At 36.4% G+C, this 25,053-nt stretch overlaps 1 protein-coding gene across 2 annotated transcripts in view; it reads right to left on the bottom strand.

Annotated features, from left to right (window-relative positions):
• LOC149806267 (multidrug resistance-associated protein 1-like) overlaps positions 1-25,053 on the bottom strand; it is a 225,855-nt gene that overhangs the window by 98,320 nt on the left and 102,482 nt on the right. For both annotated transcript variants that reach the window (XM_089951214.1, XM_089951215.1), the window contains exons 16-19: positions 22,566-22,742; positions 17,350-17,517; positions 9,026-9,227; positions 5,339-5,414 (exon numbers count right to left, since the gene is read on the bottom strand). In XM_089951214.1, the coding sequence (XP_089807340.1) occupies positions 5,339-5,414; positions 9,026-9,227; positions 17,350-17,517; positions 22,566-22,742 (623 nt within the window). The remainder of the gene's footprint in view (positions 1-5,338; positions 5,415-9,025; positions 9,228-17,349; positions 17,518-22,565; positions 22,743-25,053) is intronic.

Below are 25,053 nucleotides of genomic sequence, written 5' to 3'. Positions count from 1 at the left end.
TGTATCCTTATTTATACTTGTGTATCATTATTTATACTTATGAATCATTATTTATACTTATGTATCATTATTTATACTTGTGTATCATTATTTATACTTATGAATCATTATTTATACTTGTGTATCATTATTTATACTTATGTATCATTATTTATACTTGTGTATCATTATTTATACTTATGAATCATTATTTACACTTGTGTATCATTATTTATACTTATGAATTATTATATTTACCAATGAATTATTATTTTTACTTATGAATCATTATTTATGAATCATTATTTTTACTTATGAATTATTATATTTACTTACAAATCATATTTTTACTTATATATCATTTTTTATACTTATGAATCATTATTTATACTTATGTATCATTATTTATACTTATGAATCATTATTTATACTTGTGTATCATTATTTATACTTATGAATTATTATTTTTACTTACGAATTATTATTTTTACTTATGAATTATTATTTTTACTTATGAATCATTATTTTTACTAATAAATTATATTTACTCATGAATTATTATTTTTACTTATGAATTATTATTTTTACGAATTATTATTTTTACTTATAAATTATTATTTTTACTTATGAATCATTATTCTGACTTATGAATTATTATATTTACTTACGAATTTTATTTTTACTTATGAATCATTTTTACTTATGAATCATTATTTTGACTTATTAATTATTATATTTACTTATGAATTATTATTTTTACTTATGAATCATTACTTTTACTTATGTATCATTATTGTCCAGATCATGCAATGTTTGCACCCTCTTCAACTCACTTTGAAAATAACAGTGGCTTGTAAGATTCAGAAGTAATTTTTGCAGACAATTACAATTGTTTTCTGCTGTAGAATAATAAAGGTTTTTTTTAAAATTTGATGAACGGTACTTAATGTATTCATATAGCATGCTTACAAAATGTATTGGAAAACTTATAAGTTCTTTAATTTGTCCAAAAATTTAATACACCAGGTATAATTGTATCATCTGCATTCTTTCATATTTGTTAGTTAGGGAAGAGGAACAACCAACTTAAAATGTTTAAATGACAAAACATACCCAATCCTAGTACATCAGGAGTACATTCACTACATTAACATACCCAATCCTAGTACATCAGGAGTACATTCACTATATTAACATGCCCAATCCTAGTACATCAGGAGTACATTCACTATATTAACATGCCCAATCCTAGTACATCAGGAGTACATTCACTACATTAACATACCAATCCTAGTACATCAGGAGTACATTCACTATATTAACATGCCCAATCCTAGTACATCAGGAGTACATTCACTATATTAATATACCCAATCCTAGTACATCAGGAGTACATTCACTATATTAATATACCAATCCTAGTACATCAGGAGTACATTCACTATATCAACATACCCAATCCTAGTACATCAGGAGTACATTCACTATATTAACATGCCCAATCCTAGTACATCAGGAGTACATTCACTATATTAACATGCCCAATCCTAGTACATCAGGAGTACATTCATTATATTAACATACCCAATCCTAGTACATCAGGAGTACATTCACTATATTAACATGCCCAATCCTAGTACATCAGGAGTACATTCACTATATTAACATACCCAATCCTAGTACATCAGGAGTACATTCACTATATTAACATGCCCAATCCTAGTACATCAGGAGTACATTCACTATATGAACATACCCAATCCTAGTACATCAGGAGTACATTCACTATATTAACATACCAATCCTAGTACATCAGGAGTACATTCATTATATTAATATACCCAATCCTAGTACATCAGGAGTACATTCACTATATCAACATACCCAATCCTAGTACATCAGGAGTACATTCACTATATTAACATGCCCAATCCTAGTACATCAGGAGTACATTCACTATATTAACATACCCAATCCTAGTACATCAGGAGTACATTCACTATATTAACATACCAATCCTAGTACATCAGGAGTACATTCACTACATTAACATACCCAGTCCTAGTACATCAGGAGTACATTCACTATATTAACATACCAATCCTAGTACATCAGGAGTACATTCACTATATTAACATACCAATCCTAGTACATCAGGAGTACATTCACTATATTAACATACCCAATCCTAGTACATCAGGAGTACATTCACTATATTAACATACCAATCCTAGTACATCAGGAGTACATTCACTACATTAACATACCCAGTCCTAGTACATCAGGAGTACATTCACTATATTAACATACCAATCCTAGTACATCAGGAGTACATTCACTATATTAACATACCAATCCTAGTACATCAGGAGTACATTCACTATATTAACATACCCAGTCCTAGTACATCAGGAGTACATTCACTATATTAACATACCAATCCTAGTACATCAGGAGTACATTCACTATATTAACATGCCCAATCCTAGTACATCAGGAGTACATTCACTATATGAACATACCCAATCCTAGTACATCAGGAGTACATTCACTATATTAACATACCAATCCTAGTACATCAGGAGTACATTCATTATATTAATATACCCAATCCTAGTACATCAGGAGTACATTCACTATATCAACATACCCAATCCTAGTACATCAGGAGTACATTCACTATATTAACATACCCAATCCTAGTACATCAGGAGTACATTCACTATATTAACATACCCAATCCTAGTACATCAGGAGTACATTCACTATATTAACATGCCCAATCCTAGTACATCAGGAGTACATTCACTATATTAACATACCCAATCCTAGTACATCAGGAGTACATTCACTATATTAACATACCCAATCCTAGTACATCAGGAGTACATTCATTATATTAACATACCCAATCCTAGTACATCAGGAGTACATTCACTATATTAACATACCCAATCCTAGTACATCAGGAGTACATTCACTATATTAACATGCCCAATCCTAGTACATCAGGAGTACATTCACTATATTAATATACCCAATCCTAGTACATCAGGAGTACATTCACTATATTAACATACCAATCCTAGTACATCAGGAGTACATTCACTATATTAACATGCCCAATCCTAGTACATCAGGAGTACATTCACTATATTAACATACCCAATCCTAGTACATCAGAAGTACATTCACTATATCAACATACCCAATCCTAGTACATCAGGAGTACATTCACTATATTAACATACCCAATCCTAGTACATCAGGAGTACATTCACTATATTAACATGCCCAATCCTAGTACATCAGGAGTACATTCACTATATTAACATACCCAATCCTAGTACATCAGGAGTACATTCACTATATTAACATGCCCAATCCTAGTACATCAGGAGTACATTCACTATATTAACATACCCAATCCTAGTACATCAGGAGTACATTCACTATATTAATATACCCAATCCTAGTACATCAGGAGTACATTCACTATATTAACATACCAATCCTAGTACATCAGGAGTACATTCACTATATCAACATACCCAATCCTAGTACATCAGGAGTACATTCACTATATTAACATACCCAATCCTAGTACATCAGGAGTACATTCGCTATATCAACATACCCAATCCTAGTACATCAGGAGTACATTCACTATATTAACAAAGCTAAAATAGACAGTAACCATGTTTTCTAGCATATTTTAGCAACAAAAAATGTTGTCTCTTTGCCCACGCAGATGTCAGACTTGACTAGTTTCTCTTCAGGCAGAGGAATCCCATCAAATGTTAGTTACTACTAAAGCAAACGAGAATGCTTTATCAGTCATATAACATCATGGAGGGATTGGATGGTGTGTGTGATTTTGGATTTTAACATAGCTTTAAATAAATTTCAGTCATATGGTTATGATGCAGTGTGATAGTTTATAGTGATGTCTAGCAATGAGGCATCATGCCAAAGACATGTAGCATCATGTCCCACCCAGTCACATTATCCTGACACTAGGTCGACTAGTCCTAACACTAACCCCTTAATGCTGAGTGCCAAGCAAGGCAGCTGTTAGTAGTATTTTTGTATAAGTCTTTGGTATGACTTGGCTGGGGTTTGAACCTGTGACCTCCCACATTAGAAGCAGATGCTCTAACCACTCAGATCACCAGAGCAGCTGGGATTGGAAGTAACTGCCTGAATAAATACCAGTTAAGTATTATTGAAGAAACCAATTTTTTAAGTAATCAATAATCCTACCTGTTCATAATACTTTAGGAGTATGACCACTACCTTGTAAATCCAGCCCTCCCAAATTAAATTTAGCTATAAAAAAATTAATTATTGTTTGCCTACATCAGCACAAGTCAGTCAAGAGTGATCTCCCTTTGGACACACAGCTTGGCACCAAAATCACATTCATTCTTCACTTAATGCTAGAGTAGAATGCATATTCTGCTGGCAGGATGTAACTGTGGGAGGTTGAGAGGGTGTGTCTGCTTTGCAATCAAGTAAGTATTATTAAATTTTTTTAATCAAGTTTAGAAATTTGTTTCTTCTTCAAATATATTCCCTAATCAATATATATTAGCAGAATAGGTAAGGGGTGGAGATTATGATGTTAAATTGATCCAGAGAAGGCCCATCTCTGGTTACCAAGTATGGAACTGCTCTGTTATTGATATGTTATTGCACAAACCATATGAGAGTACTGACTCGACAGCACAAATGCCCTTGAGGTTCACAATGAAAGCATTTAGGCCATATGGTCAGATTACTGTGAAAAGAAAGCCCACTAATATGTCTGCAAATTGAACTCAGCATGATTCGTCACCTAGAGTTCCTGGATTGCAAAATGATGAACATATATTGGTATAGTATTGGACATTGAGAACTATAGCATTTCCCCAGTTAGTAACATATTGGCAAGTGGTGATGGACCATGAAACCATAGGAAATTGGTCTGTGATGGCAAGGACACAGGCGAATACATAAAAGCCATGGATCACAAAGAGATAATGGACTGCAATAGTACCTGGCTGCTGTGGCATAAAACTGGCCATGAACCAGCATGGGTCTGTTTTGACACTCAGGCCTGTTGTGCCAGGTTATGGGTCTCTCATCTAACCTATGTACAGTGGCACAATACTGGCCATAGACTAGCATGGGTCTGTCTTGACACCTGGGCCTGTTGTGCCAGGTTATGGGTCTCTCATCTAACCTATGTACAGTGGCACAATACTGGCCATGGACCAGCATGGTTCCTATGCTGGGAAGAGACCATGTGATCTGCAATGCTAAAGCTGTTTTGTCAGGCTCCATCATGTAGTCAATCTGGGACATATGTCATACTTACTTCTGTAAAAGTGCCGCCTTGTTGGGTTCTATCACAGAGCCAAGCTTAGACATTATCTCCTCTGTCACAGACAGATCTGAAAATTGAAGAGACTCAATTAGTATATACTTTCTTGCCCGAGTATTACATTCATGTCCAACCAGGATTACCTAAGACACAAATTTGCCATCACATAATGATACAACAGATCTGAGTCTATCCTCTTTTAGGACTATTTGGAATTTAATCAATAGTACTGTAAGTTCTTTGTAAATTTTCACTTCATTTTATAGGGAAATAAATTATTTGTTAAATTTTACAAAACGTGATGGTTTTCACTCTTTTCTGTTACTTATTTTAAGACCATAGAGTCGTAACAATCTACTATTGTTGAATTATATATAATGCAAAGATTTTTTTTGCTGTAGAATAATAACAAAGTCAACAGACAATACAAATTAAATATACAAAACAAGATCAAAAGTCTTGACTATGGATGCTAAATTTTCAGTACATCAAGTGTGCTTTTAACAAAATCGAGGTGGTTGCCTTTTATTTCCAAACACACGTCAAATAAATCCACAAAAAATCACTTTTATATCCAAAATATCACCATATTAATCAGACTAACTCATATATTGCTGCATGATTGTTATTTAATCTCCCTTGGTGTGTGGATGACACAAATCTCTATGGAGCCTCTAACTATTGTTGCCTAATGACAAAATATCATATATTTCCACTCTCGATACCAAAATGTCTCTGTCACAAATACATTTACAATTATAATCTGTTATACCTTTGATAAGAAACCAGCTTTATCATCAGAGAGTGTGTTTGGATCATTGCCACTGTGCAACAAAAGAAACCCATCATCCCTTATGCATTAAGTGCATCTACTATTATTGAGTTGTTTATAAAGCAATGTGGTTTATTACTGTAGAAAAAATAAATATGCTTAATCTGGGGTAGATTTTCATTTGGTATAAAGAGTACTGATTCAGATTTACTTTGTGTACAGAGTACTGATTCAGATTTGCTTGGTGTATAGAGTACTCATTCAGATTTACTTGGTGTATAGAGTACTGATTCAGATTTGCTCACTGTATAGAGTACCGATTCAGATTTGCTTTATGCATAGAGTACTGATGCAGATTTTGCTTGGTGTATAGAGTACTGATCCAAATTTAGTGTATAGAGTACTGATTCAAATTTGTTTGGGTCTAGAGTACTGTTTTAGATTTGCTTGGTTCATAGAGTACTGATTCAGATTTGCTTGGCATAGAGAGTACTGACTCAGATTTGTTTGGTGCATAAAGTACTGATTCAGATTTACTTGGTGGATAGAGTACTGTTTCAGATTTGCTTGGTTCGTAGAGTACTGATTCAGATTTGCTGGGTAAAGAAAGTACTGATCCATATTTGCTTGGTACAGGGAGTAGTGATTCAGATTTGCTTGGTACTGAGAGTACTAATTTAGATTTGATTGGTGTTTAGAGTACTGAATACAATTTGCTTGGTGTATAGAGTTCTGATTAAGATTTGCTTGATACAAAGAGTCCTGATTAAGACTTGCTTTGTGTAAAGTGTACTGATTAAGTTTTGCTTGGTACAGAGAGTACTAATTAAGAGTTGCTGGTATAGAGAGTATTGATTCAGATTTACATTGTGTAAAGAGTACTTATTCAGATTTGTTTGGTACAGAGAGTACTGATTAATATTTTCTTGTTTTATAGAGTACTGATGCATATTTGCTTGTTGTATACAGTACTGAATCAGATTTGCTTGGTACAGAGAGTACTGATTCAGAGTTGTATGGTTGAGTACTGATTCAGATTTGCTTGCTGTAGAGAGTATCAATTCAGATTTGCTTGGTACAGAAAGTACTGATTAAGATTTGCTTGGTACATAGAGTACTAATTCAGATTTACCTTGCATAAAGAGTACCGGTTAAGATATGCCTGGTTTATAGAGTACTGATTAAGATTTGCTTCGTACAGGGAGTACTGATTCAGATTTACCTTGCATATAGAGTACTGATTAACATTTGCTTGGTGTAAATGGTACTGATCCAGATTTGCTTGGTACTTAGAGTACTGATTCAGATTTGCTTGGTGTATAGAGTACTGATCCAGCTTTGCTTGGTACAGACAGTACTGATTCAGATTTGCTTGGTGTATAGAGTACTGATACAGATTTACTTCTTACAGAAAGTACTGATTAAAATTTGCTTGGTACAGAGAGTACTGATTCAGAATTGCTTGGTGTATAGAGTACTGATTCAGATTCGCTTGGTACAGAGAATACTGATTCAGATTTGCTTGGTGTATAGAGTACTTATTCAGATTCGCTTGGTACAGAGAATACTGATTCAGATTTGCTTGGTGTATAGAGTACTGATTCAGATTTACTTGGTACAGATAGTACTGATTCCAATTTGCTTTGTGTATAGAGTACTGATTATGATTCGCTTGGAGTATAGATTACTGATTTAAATTTGCTTGGTGTATAGAGAAATGATTCAGATTTGCTTGGTGTATAGAGTACTGATTCAAATTTGCTTGGTACAGAGAGTACCGATTCAGATTTGCTTGGTGCAGAGAGCACTAATTCAGATTTGCTTAGTACAGAGAGTACTGATTCAGATTTGCTTGGTACAGAGAGTACTGATTCAGATTTGCTATTGCTGGATTAACACTGGCATCTTTAAAGAGTCCTCTTTTGGTTCCATGGATGTATGTCTGCACACACCATCACACTATGGTTTAGTTGCATGCTCGGGAATCGCTAACATTTGTGGTTTTGTATCCCCAACAACATCTTGGTGCATCTTTGCAAACAAGTATTGTATCTGCTTGCATTATCAATATGATTATATTTCAAAATCTACTTCATTCAATTTTCATATCTACCTCATTCAATTTTTACATCTACCTCATTCAATTTTCATATCTACCTCATTCAATTTTTATATCTACCTCATTCAATTTTCATATCTACCTCATTCAATTTTTATATCTACCTCATTTACCTCATTCAATTTTCATATCTATCTCATTCAATTTTCATATCTACCTCATTCAATTTTACATCTACCTCATTCAATTTTCATATCTACCAAAGCCCTTAAGACCTTAAGAATTTCGGTTACTACATCCTAAATATTGAGGAAAGTGATCACAATCACAATGGTTGTTACCAACTTCTCATTATAGTCAAGTAGAAGAGATCCATTACAAATGATTCTCTTTAAAAGAAAATCAGAATGCTGTGGCAGGATGCAGGTAGGTATATGACTTAGCATTTAAAAAAGGCAAAGATCAGGAAATAAAGTCTTCTTTTTTTCTTCCCTCTTTTGTTGATACCTTTCCAGCCCCAAAGTGTGTGGCGGCTGTTAAATTCAAGTAGAATAAAAGGTGCTGTTCAATAAGATGTCAGACTGAATGATTAAAGTTCCTGGCGACCAATATACTGAGCAAGAATTCTGTTATGAACACACAAACAGCCACAACCTGTAATAAAGTACAATGACTAATTTGCCTTGAGTTTTATTATTTATGAGCAACACTCCTCCATCAGCTTTATTTGTATTTTTTGAAATGGAATGCTTATTAAATTAATTCAAAATGCATTTCAAATGCAAATGAAGCACAAAGTGTAAATGTTGCAAAATTGTGTTTCAAGGTCAGTAAGATTATCGATATTTACCACTGATACTAGTGATGATTTCTGTAGATTCTTCCTTCTTCAGTTCCTCAGCCAGGTAGTTTTTGAGGAACTCTGCAAAGGCCCCTGCACGGCTGATAAGGTCTCGATATGACCCAATCTCTGAGATCTGCCCATCCATCATCACCACTATTATGTCCACCTGTGGCAGAAAACTGACCCCATGGGTCACAAGGATACGGGTCTGAAAGAAAACCATATCAATATTGCCATTGTCATGTCCACCTGTTGCAAATTCAAATATTATCCGGTACAGGAAATTGACTTACCAACTTGTCCAAAGTCAGAGGAATTAAGTATGGGGAACTGTGGCCTATGTTTGATGGTCTGGCACTGAACCGATAAAGAAACACCTACACTGTTACATGACTCCAGCCAACAAAGCTTCAGAGACTGACCTAGTGCCAAACTCAGTCAAAGGAATGTTATAATTACTTAATTGGGGGGAATCACCTAAATACACCCACAGAAAATGTATGACCCTGCATCCAATTGCATGTCAGAAAAACTGATGTAAACACAACCGTAACCAGTCAATGAAAAGTATAGGTTATACTGACTTACTATTGCTAAAATGGTTTCAGCTTGGACCCTGAAGTACAAATAAGAAACTCGTACATACAATGTCTGCCCTGTGTTTAATATGTAAGCACTAGACAAGGCATGGCAAATTCTAGAGGTAATTGACCAATGGGTTTTGAAGACCTTGACCTTTGTCAAGATACATGGTCTTGAATCAAACTCACTGTGTGCAGAAACCATTATTTTCTAATTAGACGTACTCTGACCATGGACATTTCGACTTCCAAACCTAAGTTTTTTTTTTAAAACCTCAGTGGAAGTCAGGGTCTTGCCAAGGAACTTACTCCACAACAAATGTGACTATGCAAAGTGCATTTGTTTAGGCATAATGACCTACACTTTGACTAAAAAATCAACAGCCTTATGATATGATCCTAACCATAAGTACATGGCTCCACAAACTTTTGTCAAGGTATGGTCTAGAACTAAAGTTATTATGCAAAAATCATTTTCCTTCTGTTAGTCACAGTGACCTTTCTGTGTTATGTAAAGAGTAAGCTATTAACAAACTTTGATTAAACTCAAGCACACCATCATTAAGGATGCTTGCATTTGAGTGACAGTCTGGAAGGGCTTCATAGTAAGACATTTTATGAGTGACAGCCTGGAAGGGCTTCATAGTAAGACTTTTGAGTGACAGTCTGGAAGGGCTTCGTAGTAAGGCATTTGAGTGACAGTCTGGAAGGGCTTCGTAGTAAGGCATTTGAGTGACAGTCTGGAAGGGCTTCATAGTAAGGCATTTGAGTGACAGTCTGGAAGGGCTTTGTAGTAAGGCATTTGAGCGACAATCTGGAAGGGCTTCATAGTAAGACATTTGAGTGACAGTCTGGAAGGGCTTCATAGTAAGACATTTGAGTGACAGTCTGGAAGGGCTTCGTAGTAAGGCATTTGAGTGACAGTCTGGAAGGGCTTCGTAGTAAGGCATTTGAGTGACAGTCTGGAAGGGCTTTGTAGTAAGGCATTTGAGTGACAGTCTGGAAGGGCTTCGTAGTAAGGCATTTGAGTGACAGTCTGGAAGGGCTTCATAGTAAGACATTTGAGTGACAGTCTGGAAGGGCTTCGTAGTAAGACATTTGAGTGACAGTCTGGAAGGGCTTCGTAGTAAGGCATTTGGGTATTGATTCTCAGAGAAACATAATTTATAAGAAAAATGTACCTTTCTGTTGAATATATTCCCAATTGTATTATTGTTAGGAGAATATTTAATAGGAAATGACAATGCACCGACATCGAGCCTCTATCATGGCTACCCTTTAAAGGGGTTATAACTTTCAAGGGGTCTATCATGATTATTCTTTAAAGGGATTATAACTTTCTAGGTGTTAATCATGGTTACCCTTTAAAGGTTATAGTATAACTTTCAAGGGGTCTATCATGGTTACCCTTTAAAAGGGCTATAACTTTCAAGGGGTCTATCATGGTTACACTTTAAAGGGGTTATAACTTTCAAGGGGTCTATCATTGTTACACTTTAAAAGGGTTAAAACTTTCATGGGGTCTATCATAATTACCCTTTAAAAGAGCTATAACTTTCAAGGGGTCTATCATGGTTACAATTTCAAGGGGTTAAAACTTTCAAGGGGTCTGTCATGGTTACCCTTTAAAGGGGCTATAACTTTCAAGGGATCTATCATAGTTACCCTTTAAAGGGGTTATAACTTTCAAGGGGTCTATCATGGTTACCCTTTAAAAGGGCTATAACTTTCAAGGGGTCTATCATGGTCACACTTTAAAGGAGTTATAACTTTCAAGGGGTCTATCATGGTTATACTTTCAAGGGGTTATAACTTTCAAGGGGTCTATCATGGTTACAAAAAGGGGTTATAACTTTCAAGGGGTCTATCATGGTTACAATTTCAAGGGGCTATAACTTTCAAGGGGTCTATCATGGTTACCCTATAAAGGGATTATAACTTTCAAGGGGTCTATCATGGTTACCCTTTAAAGGGGTTATAACTTTCAAGGGGTCTATCATGGTTATACTTTCATGGGGTTATAACTTTCATGAGGCCTATCATGGTTACTCTTTAAAAGGGTTATAACTTGATTCCTTGTTTCAAGGATAAAGCATTTCTCCGAACAAAAGGCAGCATAACCAAAGATCACATGAAATGTGACCTCCACACAATAGCAATAAGAATCAAATGGCATAACCAATGAAAACATGGAACATGACATCTACAAAATAACAGTAAGAATCAAATGGCATAACCAAAGATCACAAGAAACTTGACATCTACACAATAACAATAAGAATCAAATGGCATAACCAAGTATGACATGAAACTTGACATCTACACAATAGCAATAAGAATCAAATGGCATAACCAAAGATCACATGAAACGTGACGTCTACACAATGGCAATAAGAATAAAATGGCATTTTCAAATCCAGTGAAAGCAGTGAAATTCACAGAGGTGATGAGGCTGTGCTGTTAGTGGGGTCTGGTCATCACCTTGGCAACAATCACTAGCCCCATCAGATCCAGTTCCCTTCCCGATGACATAAGACCTTCAAAATATTTGCTTGAGAATGTAAACTGTGCATGCCAGTCAACCACTTCAGTGATGTATCAAAACATTTCATTGAACAGCAAGGCTTGTAGAAATAGCATTAAATCTCATTTGCTGAAATTTTTAAGAGCCACATCTAGCTTTGTGCAATATCAGCACACTGAGTTGATACAGCCAATATCAGTACACTGAGTAGATACAGCCAATATCAGCACATTGAGTAGATACAGCCAATATCAGTACACTGAGTAGATACAGCCAATATCAGCACATTGAGTAGATACAGCCAATATCAGTACACTGAGTAGATACAGCCAATATCAGCACATTGAGTAGATACAGCCAATAGCAGTACAATGAGTAGATACAGTCAATATCAATATACTGAGTAGATACAGCCAATATCAATATACTGAGTAGATCAGCCAATATCAGTATAATGAGTATATCATCAGCCAATATAAGCACAAACTAGATACACCCAATATCAAATATCAATACACTGAGCAGATACAGCCAATATCAGTACACTGAGTAGATACAGCAAACATCAGCACACTGAATAGATATGGCCTCTATCAGCAATCTGAGTAGATATATCAAATACCAGTATCGAGAGTAGCTCAGGCACTATCAGTACACATAGTAGATCAGCTAATATCAGCACAATGAGTAGATCAGCCAGTATCAGTACACAGAGTAGATACAACCAATATCAGCTAAAAGTAGATCAGCTAATATCAGTACACAGAGTAGATACAACCAATATCAGCTAAAAGTAGATCAGCCAATATCAGTACACAGAGTAGATACAACCAATATCAGCTAAGAGTAGATCAGCCAATATCAGTACAGAGTAGATACAACCAATATCAGCACAAAAAGTAGATCAGCCAATATCAGCACAAAAAGTAGATTAGCCAATATCACTACAATGAGTAGATCAGCCAATATCAAGACACTGAGTAGATCAGCCAATATCAGTACACTGAATAGATTGGCCAATATCATTATGCTGAGTAGATCAGCTAATATGAGTACAATGAGTATATCAGCCAATATCAGTACAATGAGTAGATCAGCTAATATGAGTACAATGAGTAGATCAGCCAATATCAGTACAATGAGTAGATCAGCCAATGTCAGTACAATGAGTAGATCAGCCAATATCAGTACAATGTATAGATCAGCCAATATCAGTACATTGAATAGGTCAGCCAATATCATTATGTATAGATCAGCTGAGTAGATACAGCCACTATCGGCATACTGAGTAGATACAGCCAATAGCAGTACAATGAGTAGACCAGCCATTATTACACAAAGTAGATCAGCCAATATCAGCAAACTGAGTAGATACAGCCACTATCAGCATACTGAGTAGATACAGCCAATAGCAGTACAATGAGTAGATACAGCCACTATTTTTACACAAAGTAAATCAGCCAATATCAGCAAACTGAGTAGATACAGCCACTATCAGCATACTGAGTAGATACAGCCAATATCAGTACACAGAGTAGATCAGCTAATATTAGCACAAAAAGTAGATCACCCACTTCAGCCAAGATGCAAAAACTTGAGAGGGGTTATGCTTAAAAGCATTTAAGGGAAGAGACATCATGTCACCCCATGCATGTTTTCCAAGTACCTAATAGCATGGAACAGGTCTGTAATTAAAGTTCATCTGTGGAAAGAAAGTTAATGTTTACCTTCTGTCTGCCTGCAGATGGCAACTTGTTCTTGGCAATGAAACCAGGTGGCCTTTAGGGCAAATGAACTGGCTATGGTTTTCCAAACATCATCCTCCAAGCCAGGTTTTCATAGTCTTGTAAATTAGCAGCTCCAGCAATGTTCTAGCCATGTACTCAAACTTGTCTTGAACCATTTCAGATCTGAGGACCAGTTCCACCTGTGGAACAAGGTGATGGCTGGGGCCAATTCAGATAATAATTGAGTTTCTTGCAGACCTCTCTGATGATGTCTCAATGTGTCAGAAATCATGAAGCAGTAATCCAAAGCATCAAAGCAAGAAGTTAGCAAGCTCAGGAACTAAGACTTGTAGTGAGAGGACGTAGTCACCCTTCAACTAGCCCACAAAGAAGTGCCATTTCTTCTCCTATGCCTTAAAAGCGGAAAGCTTTCTAGTTTATGTGATCCTATCCATGACTGTAGAGCTGAATTCCTTTTTGTTTAATGCTCCTTTGTAAAGGGAGAAGGTTTAGTGTTGTTTTACAATATAGCAGCCTAAGCAAGTTATTTAATGTTGAATAAAGTGGAGTAAGGTGTTTTTCCCAGACCATCCAGGATGATCTGATAGAAGGATTTGAATCTGAACCCTTTCAGTCCCAGTCCTGCAAAACAATGATGGCTGAAGGGACCACTTGGTATAATGAGTCTGGCTAAAATTGGCCAGGAAATTGAGAATGTGTTGGGTCTGGTGTGCTAGGAGCACCAGAAGATAGATTACCAGATGAAGATGCAGTGATCTGGTGATTATGTCCCCTAATGTAACGTCTGTGGAGGTCAGTCACCTCCACAACGCTTGCAAAGTTAAAAAGGATTACCCTCCCACAAAGCTAAATGGTAATGCTTATGGCCTTCATTTCCTAAGGCTGACATACAGGACTTGGCTCCAACTACCACTGACTTGTGAGGTGAGGTGGGGCAGCCGATTGGCCATTTCTATCCTAAATCCATACAAACTATAATCTCCAGTTGAGGGTTATCTGGAGTCCAAGTCAATGTTTTATCTTGGTTTTCATTTAAATCTGATGTTCAAAGTGACCAGGGAAACTACTTGTTGGGAACATATGAACTGTTGGTTGAGGCAAAACATCTGCAACAGCAATGAGTACACTGAGGAGCTGCAAAAGGTCACAAACTGAAATTCACTACCTTTGGGAATTGCTTATGAAAACTCAACAATTTGTGCAATATGCTTGGGAGGGAGGCAAATAAAATTGAGTAAAAAAAATTCATACAAAGAATACCACTCTACTTGCCATTTATAAACTCACTCTATCTACTACTTATATTACTCTCTCCTACAGGTATCACTCCATCTACCACCTGTATCACTCCATCTACCACCTGTATCACTCCATCTACCACCTGTATCACTCCATCTACCACCTGTATCACTCCATCTACCACCTGTATCACTCCATCTACCACCTGTATCACTCAATCTACCACCTGTATCACTCGATCTACCACCTGTATCACTCCTTCTGCTACTTGTATCACTCGATCTACCACCTGTACCACTCCTTCTGCTACTTGTATCACTCGATCTACCACCTGTACCACTCCTTCTGCTACTTGTATCACTCGATCTACCACCTGTATCACTCCTTCTGCTACTTGTATCACTCGATCTACCACCTGTATCACTCCTTCTGCTACCTGTATCACTCGATCTACCACCTGTATCACTCCTTCTGCTACTTGTATCACTCGATCTACCACCTGTATCACTCCTTCTGCTACTTGTATCACTCGATCTACCACCTGTATCACTCCTTCTGTTACTTGTATCACTCGATCTACCACCTGTACCACTCCATCTGTTACTTGTATCACTCGATCTACCACCTGTATCACTCCTTCTGTTACTTGTATCACTCGATCTACCACCTGTACCATTCCATCTGTTACTTGTATCACTCTATCTACCACCTGTATCACTCCATCTGATGCTTGTATCATCTATCTTCTACTTGTATCATCACTCTATCTGCCACTTGTATCACTCCATCTACTACCTGTAACATTCCATCTACTATCTGTATCACTCGATCAGCTACCTGTATCACTATCTGCTACTTTTATCATTACTCTATCAGCTAGCTACATTATCATCTATATTGGCTACTTGTATCACGCTATAAGATAACTGTATCAACTGTATCTGGAACTTATATTATCAACTCTATCTGGTATTTATATCATCAACTCTATCTGGTATTTATATCATCAACTCTATCTGGTACTTATATCATCAACTCTATCTGGTACTTGTATCATCAACTCTATCTGGTACTTGTATCATCAACTATATCTGGTACTTTTATCACCAACTATATCTGCCATGTGTGTCATCAATTCTATCTGCTACTTGTATCACTCTATGTGATACCTTTGTCATCCTATCTAATACTTGTATCATCAACTCTATCTGGTACTTATATCATCAACTCTATTTGGTACTTATATCATCGACTCTATCTGGTACTTATATTATCAATTCTATATGATACTTATATCATCAACTCTATCTGGTACTTATATCATCAACTCTATCTGGTACTTATATCATCAACTCTATCTGGTACTTATATCATCAACTCTATCTGGTACTTATATCATCAACTCTATCTGGTACTTATATCATCAATTCTATCTGGTACTTATATCATCAACTATATTTGCTACTGTAACACTCTATCTACTACCTGTATCACTCTATCTGCTACCTGTATCATCAACTCTATCTGGTACTTGTATCGTCAACTATATCTGCTACTTGTAACACTATCTGCTACTTGTATCAACAACTCTATCTGCTACTTGTATCAACAATTCCATCTGCTACTTATATCATCAACTCTATCTGCTACTTGTATCAACAACTCCATCTGTACTTGTATCAACAGCTCTATCTGCTACTAGTATCAACAACTCTATCTGCTACTTGTATCAGCAACTCTATCTGGTACTTGTATCAACAACTCTATCTGCTACTTGTATCAACAACTCCATCTGGTACTTGTATCAACAACTCTATCTGCTACTAGTATCAACAACTCTATCTGCTACTTGTATCATCAACTCTGCTACTTGTATCAACAACTCTATCTGCTACTTGTATCATCAACTATATCTGGTACTTATATCATTAACTCTAACTGATACTTGTATGAACAACTCTATCTGCTACTTGTATGAACAACTCCATCTGGTACTTGTATCAACAACTCTATCTGCTACTTGTATCATCAACTCTGCCTGCTACTTATATCATCACTCTATCTCCTACTTGTATCATCAATTATATCTGCTACTTGTATCATCAACTCTATCTGGAACTTATATCACTCCATCTGTTTGAAACTGTGAAACAAAGGCAGCACCTTCTAAAACATACCTTGCTTTTGAGGAGACATTTTGGCCCTACAACATTGTCAAAGATGTGTTTTCCAACATACCTTGTTTTTGAGGAGACCTTCTGGCCCTACAACATTGTCAAAGATGTGTTTCCCAACATGGGAGTCGACAGCACTCAGTGGGTCATCCAACAAGTACAGGTCCATGTCCTGAAAAACTGCTCTGGCCAGGCTAACTCGTTGCTTCTGTCCACCACTAAGGTTGATACCCTGTATATGGTATTAAAACAAATATCTTGAATTATGGTGCAACACGATGAAATACTTTTCTTACGCTGAATGTTCAATAGCTGAAACAACTGGCTTCAGGGGCATTTTTGATACAATAACTTTATCACCCTGCATGATAACCTGTCAAACACATATGTCAAACAACCTATCTGGGCCATGGTTGCTTAATAATTGTTTCCTGAATTTTTTTATATAAAAAAAATTCCCTTGACAAGTTTTAATCCTTTTTCGATTCAAAAATAGTTATTAAAATTGCAGCTTTTATTTAGGAAAAGGCATCACATACGTACCATACAAGGTTTGTTATATGCAAACATTTGCCAAGACACAAGTGAAGGTATTGAGCCAATATTTGAGTCTTTCCCCAAGTACTTCAACAAAATGTCTGCACAAGCAAAAGTTTACATGATAGGCAATCTTACATGATGAATCAAAAACTGAATGAACATTTATCAAATAATAATAATAATAATAATGAGGACTTTGTATAGCGCCTAATCTTTAGAAGCTCTAAGTGCTTTACAACATTAGACAACACCTATAAGATATAAAACATATATATGATATGATTACAAACACAAACACCATGAAATTAGAAAAAAAAAAAAAAAACATGCTGAGAATATTTAAGGTAGGAAACATTATTAGGTCTTTAAGTTTGTTCTTGCAGTCGAAATAAGTGAGTTTTGAGAGCACTCTTGAATGTGATCACTGTGTCTTTGTGTCTAAGTTCAGTGGGCAATTCATTCCACGTTGCTGGGTCCTGGTATGCAAAAGAACGCTGTCCATATAACTTTGTTTTCATAATGGGAATAATGAGTATACGATTGTCAGAAGAGGAGCGTAAGTATCTTGCTGGTGTGTACACATGGGTGAGGTGGGATAGGTATGTTGGACTTTAGTCCGTCAGTGAAACGTAGCACAGAGAACAAATTTTGTGTTTGATTCCAGATCGAATGGATAGCCAGTGTAGGGTACAGAGCAGCGGGGAGGTGTGCTCTGATCGTGGTACTCTAAATATAATCCGAGCAGCTGTGTCTTGAACTTTTTTCTAATTTTTGGAGTAGATATTGAGATGAACCAGACAGAACTGAGTTACAATAGTCTAGTCTTGAAAGTACTAATGAACACACAAGTGTTTTAGTGGCATCAACTTAAAGATATTTGCGAATGGAGCTGATGCGTCTCAGCTCAAGATATGCAGCCTTGCATATGTTCATGACATGGTGCAATGTGAGAGTACTGTCCAGAGTAACACCTAGGTTTCGTACTGATTGTGTGAATTAAATGTTGGAATGGAGCTGATGCATCTCAGCTTGTTACATGTCATCCATGATTTCACATCAGAAATGTACCTCTCTACACCTTGGATGGTAGCATCAACTTTAGCTGGGTGGCTAGATTTGTATATTTGGGTGTCATCAGTGTACAATTGGTGAGGATTTGGATTTTATTTTTTTTAACGTAGCTTTAACAATTTTTCAGTCATATTGCTATGATGTCTGCAGTGTGACAGTTTACAGTGATGTCTAGCACTGGGGCATCATGCCGTAGACATGTAACATGATGTCCCACCCTGTCACATTATCCTAACACCAGGCCGACCAGTCCTAACACTAACCTCTTAATGCTGAGCGTCAAGCAAGGCAGCTGTTAGTACCAATTCTGTAAGTCTTTGGTATGACTTGGCCGGGGATCGAACCCACGATCTCCCACATCTGAGACGGACGGTCTAACCACTAGGCCACCAGAACAGTACAATTGGTGAAACACTGGATGATGATCCATGACACTTGAGAGTGGTTGAATGTATAGAATGAAGAGAACAAGTCCAAGAACAGACCCCTGTGCAACACCACAACATAGATCAACTGGGATGGAGTGTATTCCATTTGCAGACACAAGTTGTGTCCTGTTGACCAAGTAGGACTTGAACCACAGTAAGGCTGTATCATTAATGCCAAATACATGCTGGAGACGGTGAAGTAATATATCATGGTCTATTGTGTCAAATGCTGCAGACAAATCAAGGAGGGTGAGGACTGTAACCTTTCTGCTATCCAATGCAGAGAGAATGTCATTAACTACTTTTAGAAGAGTAGTTTCAGTATTGTGACAAGGGCGATATGCAGATTGTACATTGCTAAAAAAGACTGTTTGAATTCAGAAGAGATACAAGCTGGGAGATTAGAAACTGGGCGGTAGTTCTTTAAATTGTTATGGTCTAGTGTTGGTTTCTTCAGCAGAGGCTTTACAGTGGCAGTTTTGAAAAATGATGGGAATTCCCCAGATGAGAGAGAAGTATTAATAACATCAGTTAGTGAAGGCAATACTGGATCTAAGCACTCAAGCAGCAGTTTTGTTGGAATTGGATCAATTTCACATGACTTTGGTGCACTCTTCATCAGGATTGTACGTACGAAATCCATAGAGACAGGTTCAAATGCTGCTAATGGTTGCCACTCAAATTCTGTATCCCAACTGCATGGTGACGACGAGTCAATTGAAATTGTGGTGTCAAGCTTATCTCTAATGGTCTGTACTTTGTCATGGAAGAAATTTGCAAACATGTCCGGAAGGTCGACTGGAGAGAAGGTAGTTGGAAGTGGTGTAGATTTGTTCCTTGACATTAGCTTGTCAGTAATCTTGAAAAGCTCTTTGCAGCTGGAACTTTCCATGATCTTAGTAGTGTAGTGGGCTGATTTCGCTGCATGGACTATATTTGTGACATTCTTCTTAGCGGCTTCATAGATCTGCTTATGAATAGCGAGTCTGGTGGAAAGCCAAACCCTTTCAGCTTTACGGTGGTCTCTTTTAGCAGTGCGAAGCTGGTCCCTAACACTGCTATACCATGGAGAACACTTTTGACTTGATACTCTGCACATGGTAACTGAGGCATGTTTGTCGAGCAATGAACGCAGGCAGTTATCGAGTTCTGCTGTAGGAGGTATGCAGGTTGTTAGGTTTGCTTGGATGTCATGCATTATGCATTAGTTTGGTTCTATTTATCATACAGAGGTTTCTCTTAGTAGCAGATAAAGGTGGAGGGTTAGGGACTAATACGTCAAGATGGCATATAATGCGGAGGTGATCTGATGTAAGTTCATGGGATACCAGGGAGGACCGTAAAATGTTATCATCAGGTCTATGAAGAATCCAGTCTAAAATGTGACCATGTTTATGGGTGGGTTGGTTAACTGACTGTTTGAGGTTGAAAACATTAATGGAATCTAGGAGTTTTTATGTGTTTGGGTTTCCGGGACAGTCAAAGTGAAAGTTGAAATCTCCAAGAATAATCAGGTTGCCACCTATCGAATTTCCATACTCCAGGAGATTCGGAAACTGCTCCAAAAAGAGAGATTCAGTCAGCATGACAACAACTGTACTCAATCGACATGTGTGATTTCAGTGCTGTAGTAAATATATATTGTTAATAAATTGGAAATATCAAAACCAGCTTAAATCAACTCAGTCAACAAAAAAATGAACCAACTAGTGTTTTTTCTGTTATATTCATTGTAGTACTGCCCATAGTACATTAGACCTAAAAGCTTCAGTACTGTACAGTACAAAAAACTGTTAAGAGTCAGTTAACACTTTCAAAACAAAACATATTTCTCCATCCTGACAACCCTCTGCATTTACATTCTTAACATAAATCTGGAAGCAACTTTGTCTTTGAATGTAAGAAATAATCACAAACTGTCAAACCAATAACAAGCTTTTGTATTATTAGGTAAAAATGCATCCAAATTTGATTTATCCTGATATAAGTAAAAGTATCCAAGTAAATTCTATCATTGGCAAGTACACATTAAACACAAAATCATAGAACATAAATGCAGACTACTTGTATATCTGGCACAAAGGTACTACTGTGTTTGACACAAACATGTATATACTGCAATCATATAAAAAAAAAACTTAACTGCAGATACCTCAAACAAATCAACAGCACCACAAATGACACATAATAAGTCTTGTGACTTTTCCCTATTAATGGTCAGGGACTTGATTTTTGTATGATAAGGCAAGATCCTCGGTAAAGTGTCATGAAAATATTGGAAAGTAAAAAGCATGGATAGGGAAACAGGCCACTGACTTACTTTATTCTTTTTGTTGCCCATGGTTTGGGGAGCAGGGGGATATGATGAGAAACTGATGAGTCAAGACACACAACAGGCAAAATACTAAATAAAATATTTAAATTATTTCAAAAGTTATACCCATACATGGATTAAGGGCAGTGATTTACACCTGTCTGAAAAAAATACAAGTCCGATTCAGCAATGCATTACAGCAGATCTGTCATTTTTGTCAAGTAAGGGGAAATAACTTCAGAGATGTGAATGGCATCTGTCAAATTTCTGTGTGTGTGTGTGTGTTTTAAATTTATAATGTAGCTTTAACAATTTTAGTCATATCACTACAATGTCTGATGTGTGGGAGTTTATAGTGATGTATAAAACTTGGGCATCATGTTCCACCCAGTCACATTATCCTGACACCAGGCCAACCAGTCCTAACACTAACCTCTTAATGTTGAGTGCCAAGTGAGGCTGCTGCTAGTATCATTTTTACAAGTCTCTGATATGACTCAGCAAGAGTTTGAACAGCAAACTCTGAACCTCCCCGATCCATGGCAGATACTCTAACCACTTAAGCCACCAGAGCGGTAGGTCAAATTTCTTTATTAATGATAAATTTCCATGTTTGAAATATAAGGCAGTTTCTATTTATTTGTTCTGGCTCACAAAGTACTTGTTTTTCTTGTTACAAATACAACTTTGTAGCCACACACAATATAGCATCCCATGGCATGATGGGAAATCTTATATTTGAAAATATAAGGATATATTTTTCACATGTGAAAATATAGGAATAAAAAGATATGAAAATTATTTTGCAGATAAGTGTCTATATTTCAAACTTAAGTATATAACAAATATGTGCATTTTGGACCTAACTAATGCATAAAACTAGTTTTGTATTCCAACAAAAGTTTCAGTTTTATCTTAGTTTTGTACCTTTTCCCCAATCTCTGTTTGGTCTCCTGCTGGCATGATGTCAAGATCTGGTTGCAGGGCACAAGAATCAATTATAGCTCTGTATCTGTTGAGGTCCATAGCCTTTCCAAACAGGATGTTATCCATTAGACTGGTGTTCTGGATCCAAGCCTGCTGTGGTACATATGCAATAGAACCCTGGAACCATACAGCACAAGCTTGAATAATATATCAGTGTTACAAGTCTAGGCTCTTACATAAAGTAAAGAAAAGCGTGAAGAAAACAAGCTTTGTAAAATTTAACAAATACAATTTATTTCTCTAGAATATCAAGTGAAAAATATGAAAAAAGAACTTACGGTTTTATGAATCAAATCCAAACATAATCCCAGAATTAAAAAATTGAAGTCCTAGTAATAAAGTCCTGAGTGAAACTGAGTTTGAATCACGATGAAATCCAAAATGGATGACAATGACGTCTGTTGTAACCTGCGAAGTGCTGTTATGTCAACAGTTTCTTGTTGAATCACAGAAAATATTTTTCCATTCTTTAATTCAGTATAACTTCCAATAAATGTTTTTATCCAAGAGTTTTGGAGGAGCACTTATGTATTTCCAGGGAAAGGAATCACTTGAAAGTCAATAAAATTTCAACTCAAACTGGTCATAACATATGTTTGGAGCCCAACTGACTATCCTTTATCATAACATCAGTTATAAGACTAACTACAATGCAAACCAAATTCCTGGATGGGGGTCAAGAGTTCATTCTTCTGGAAGGAACAGAACTATGTTACATGATACTTATCATGGTGTCCAGATATGGTCTTGACTTAATAATTCTTATTCTGAGAAAGAATTTCAAATTTTTAAAAAAAAGTTGTTTACCAAAACTGTCAATGGTTCTGAATCAAGGTCAGAAACTAGATACAGTGTTTCTATTGTTAGTTGTTTAACAAACAAACAAATGTAACAGTCAGCTCAAACAGAACTGAATTGAATTTCTGGACAATGTCAAATCCAGTAAATAAAGTTACACTACAATAACAAGTAATGGAATTAAAAATATTAAAACTAACAAACAAATAATTAAATTACACATACATAACAATCAGTGTAAGAACTAAGTTTCCAGTGACAACAAAAAAAAATGTTTTTATCAATTCCACATTAACTGCATCCATGGCGGCAAAGACTTGGAGGAACATTATTCAGTATAAGTATCACTAGCCATGAAACTCCATAAATTGGCAGTTAACTCAAACTCATCATTTCCATTATCACACATCTTATACTTGTTAAATTGTTTTAAAAAATACACCTAATGAACAGACATTTGTATTTAAATGTATTATTTTGGAATCTCTGAGATTGTTGTCTACCAAAACTCAAGCCTGAATTAAGTTGACAATTTTTGTAAGTGCAGAATAAGATTGTTTGTTATGACCTTTGACATTGAAATCTGTTTAAGTTGTTTCTGACAATATCCATATGCTATGTTTGGTTAAATCTGTAATAAATGTTGTTTTTTTGTGTGGGGAGAAAGTTATTTAAATGGCATCATTCAAGGCATTCTTCTGATCAGCACTGCTTTCATTTAGAACCAGCCATTTATCATAAGAAGTCTTACAGTCCAAATCCCATACTGCTATGAGAATCAATTCTGTGAAGTAGCCATAACAAGATTTCCAAGCTGGCTACCATGGTAACGTAAATGGATTTCCGATAACACCAATTTTTTTTTAGGGCCAACTAGATACCATAAAGTCTTTTAGTGAAAACCATATGTTGATATGACCATCAGCTGAGGATGAACTCAAATAAGAATTTCAAGACTGCTGCCACAGTGACCATGTTGAATTTTAGCTAAGCACCATTTTTATTTCAGACCAAATACATATCATAAGTAGTCTGTAAGAGAAAACTGCATCTTGATACAACTATCTCATCATCATGGTGGCAATATACATTTATACATTTGTGTTATGAGGGACATAATGCCATTTTTTGGCACATGAATGGCTATACCCAGCTGATCCAGATGCAAAGATAACCCATAAATAGGCTGTCCATCAGAATATATTGCTGTCACTGATGACCAGTGCTGTCATTGATGACAAGTGCTGTCACTGATGACCAGTGCTGTCACTAATGACCAGTACTGTCACTGATGACCAGTGCTGTCAATGATGACCAGTAAAGTCACTGATGACCAGTGCTGCCATTGATGACCAGTAGTCATTGATGACCAGTGCTATCATTGATGACCAGTACTGTCACTGATAACCAGTGTTAATCACAGTCAGCACAAGAATCAGGATCCTCATTCACTGACTCATCATCAATGAGAGTATCATAACTAGACCCAGCCTCCATCAATGAGAGTATCATAACTAGACCCAGCCTCCAAAGATGAGGGCTCATGTATTCAAAGGACAGCTGTCCAAGATATCTGGTTTGGGAAAAGAGGAGTTCCAGCAGTGGATTGCTGAAACTCAGAGTTAACTGC

This window comes from Sinohyriopsis cumingii, chromosome 2, assembly GCF_028554795.1.
Source record: "Sinohyriopsis cumingii isolate HCF-2022 chromosome 2, ASM2855479v2, whole genome shotgun sequence".
Classification (NCBI taxonomy): domain Eukaryota; kingdom Metazoa; phylum Mollusca; class Bivalvia; order Unionida; family Unionidae; genus Sinohyriopsis; species Sinohyriopsis cumingii.
This window is presented reverse-complemented; position numbering and strand designations above follow the sequence as displayed.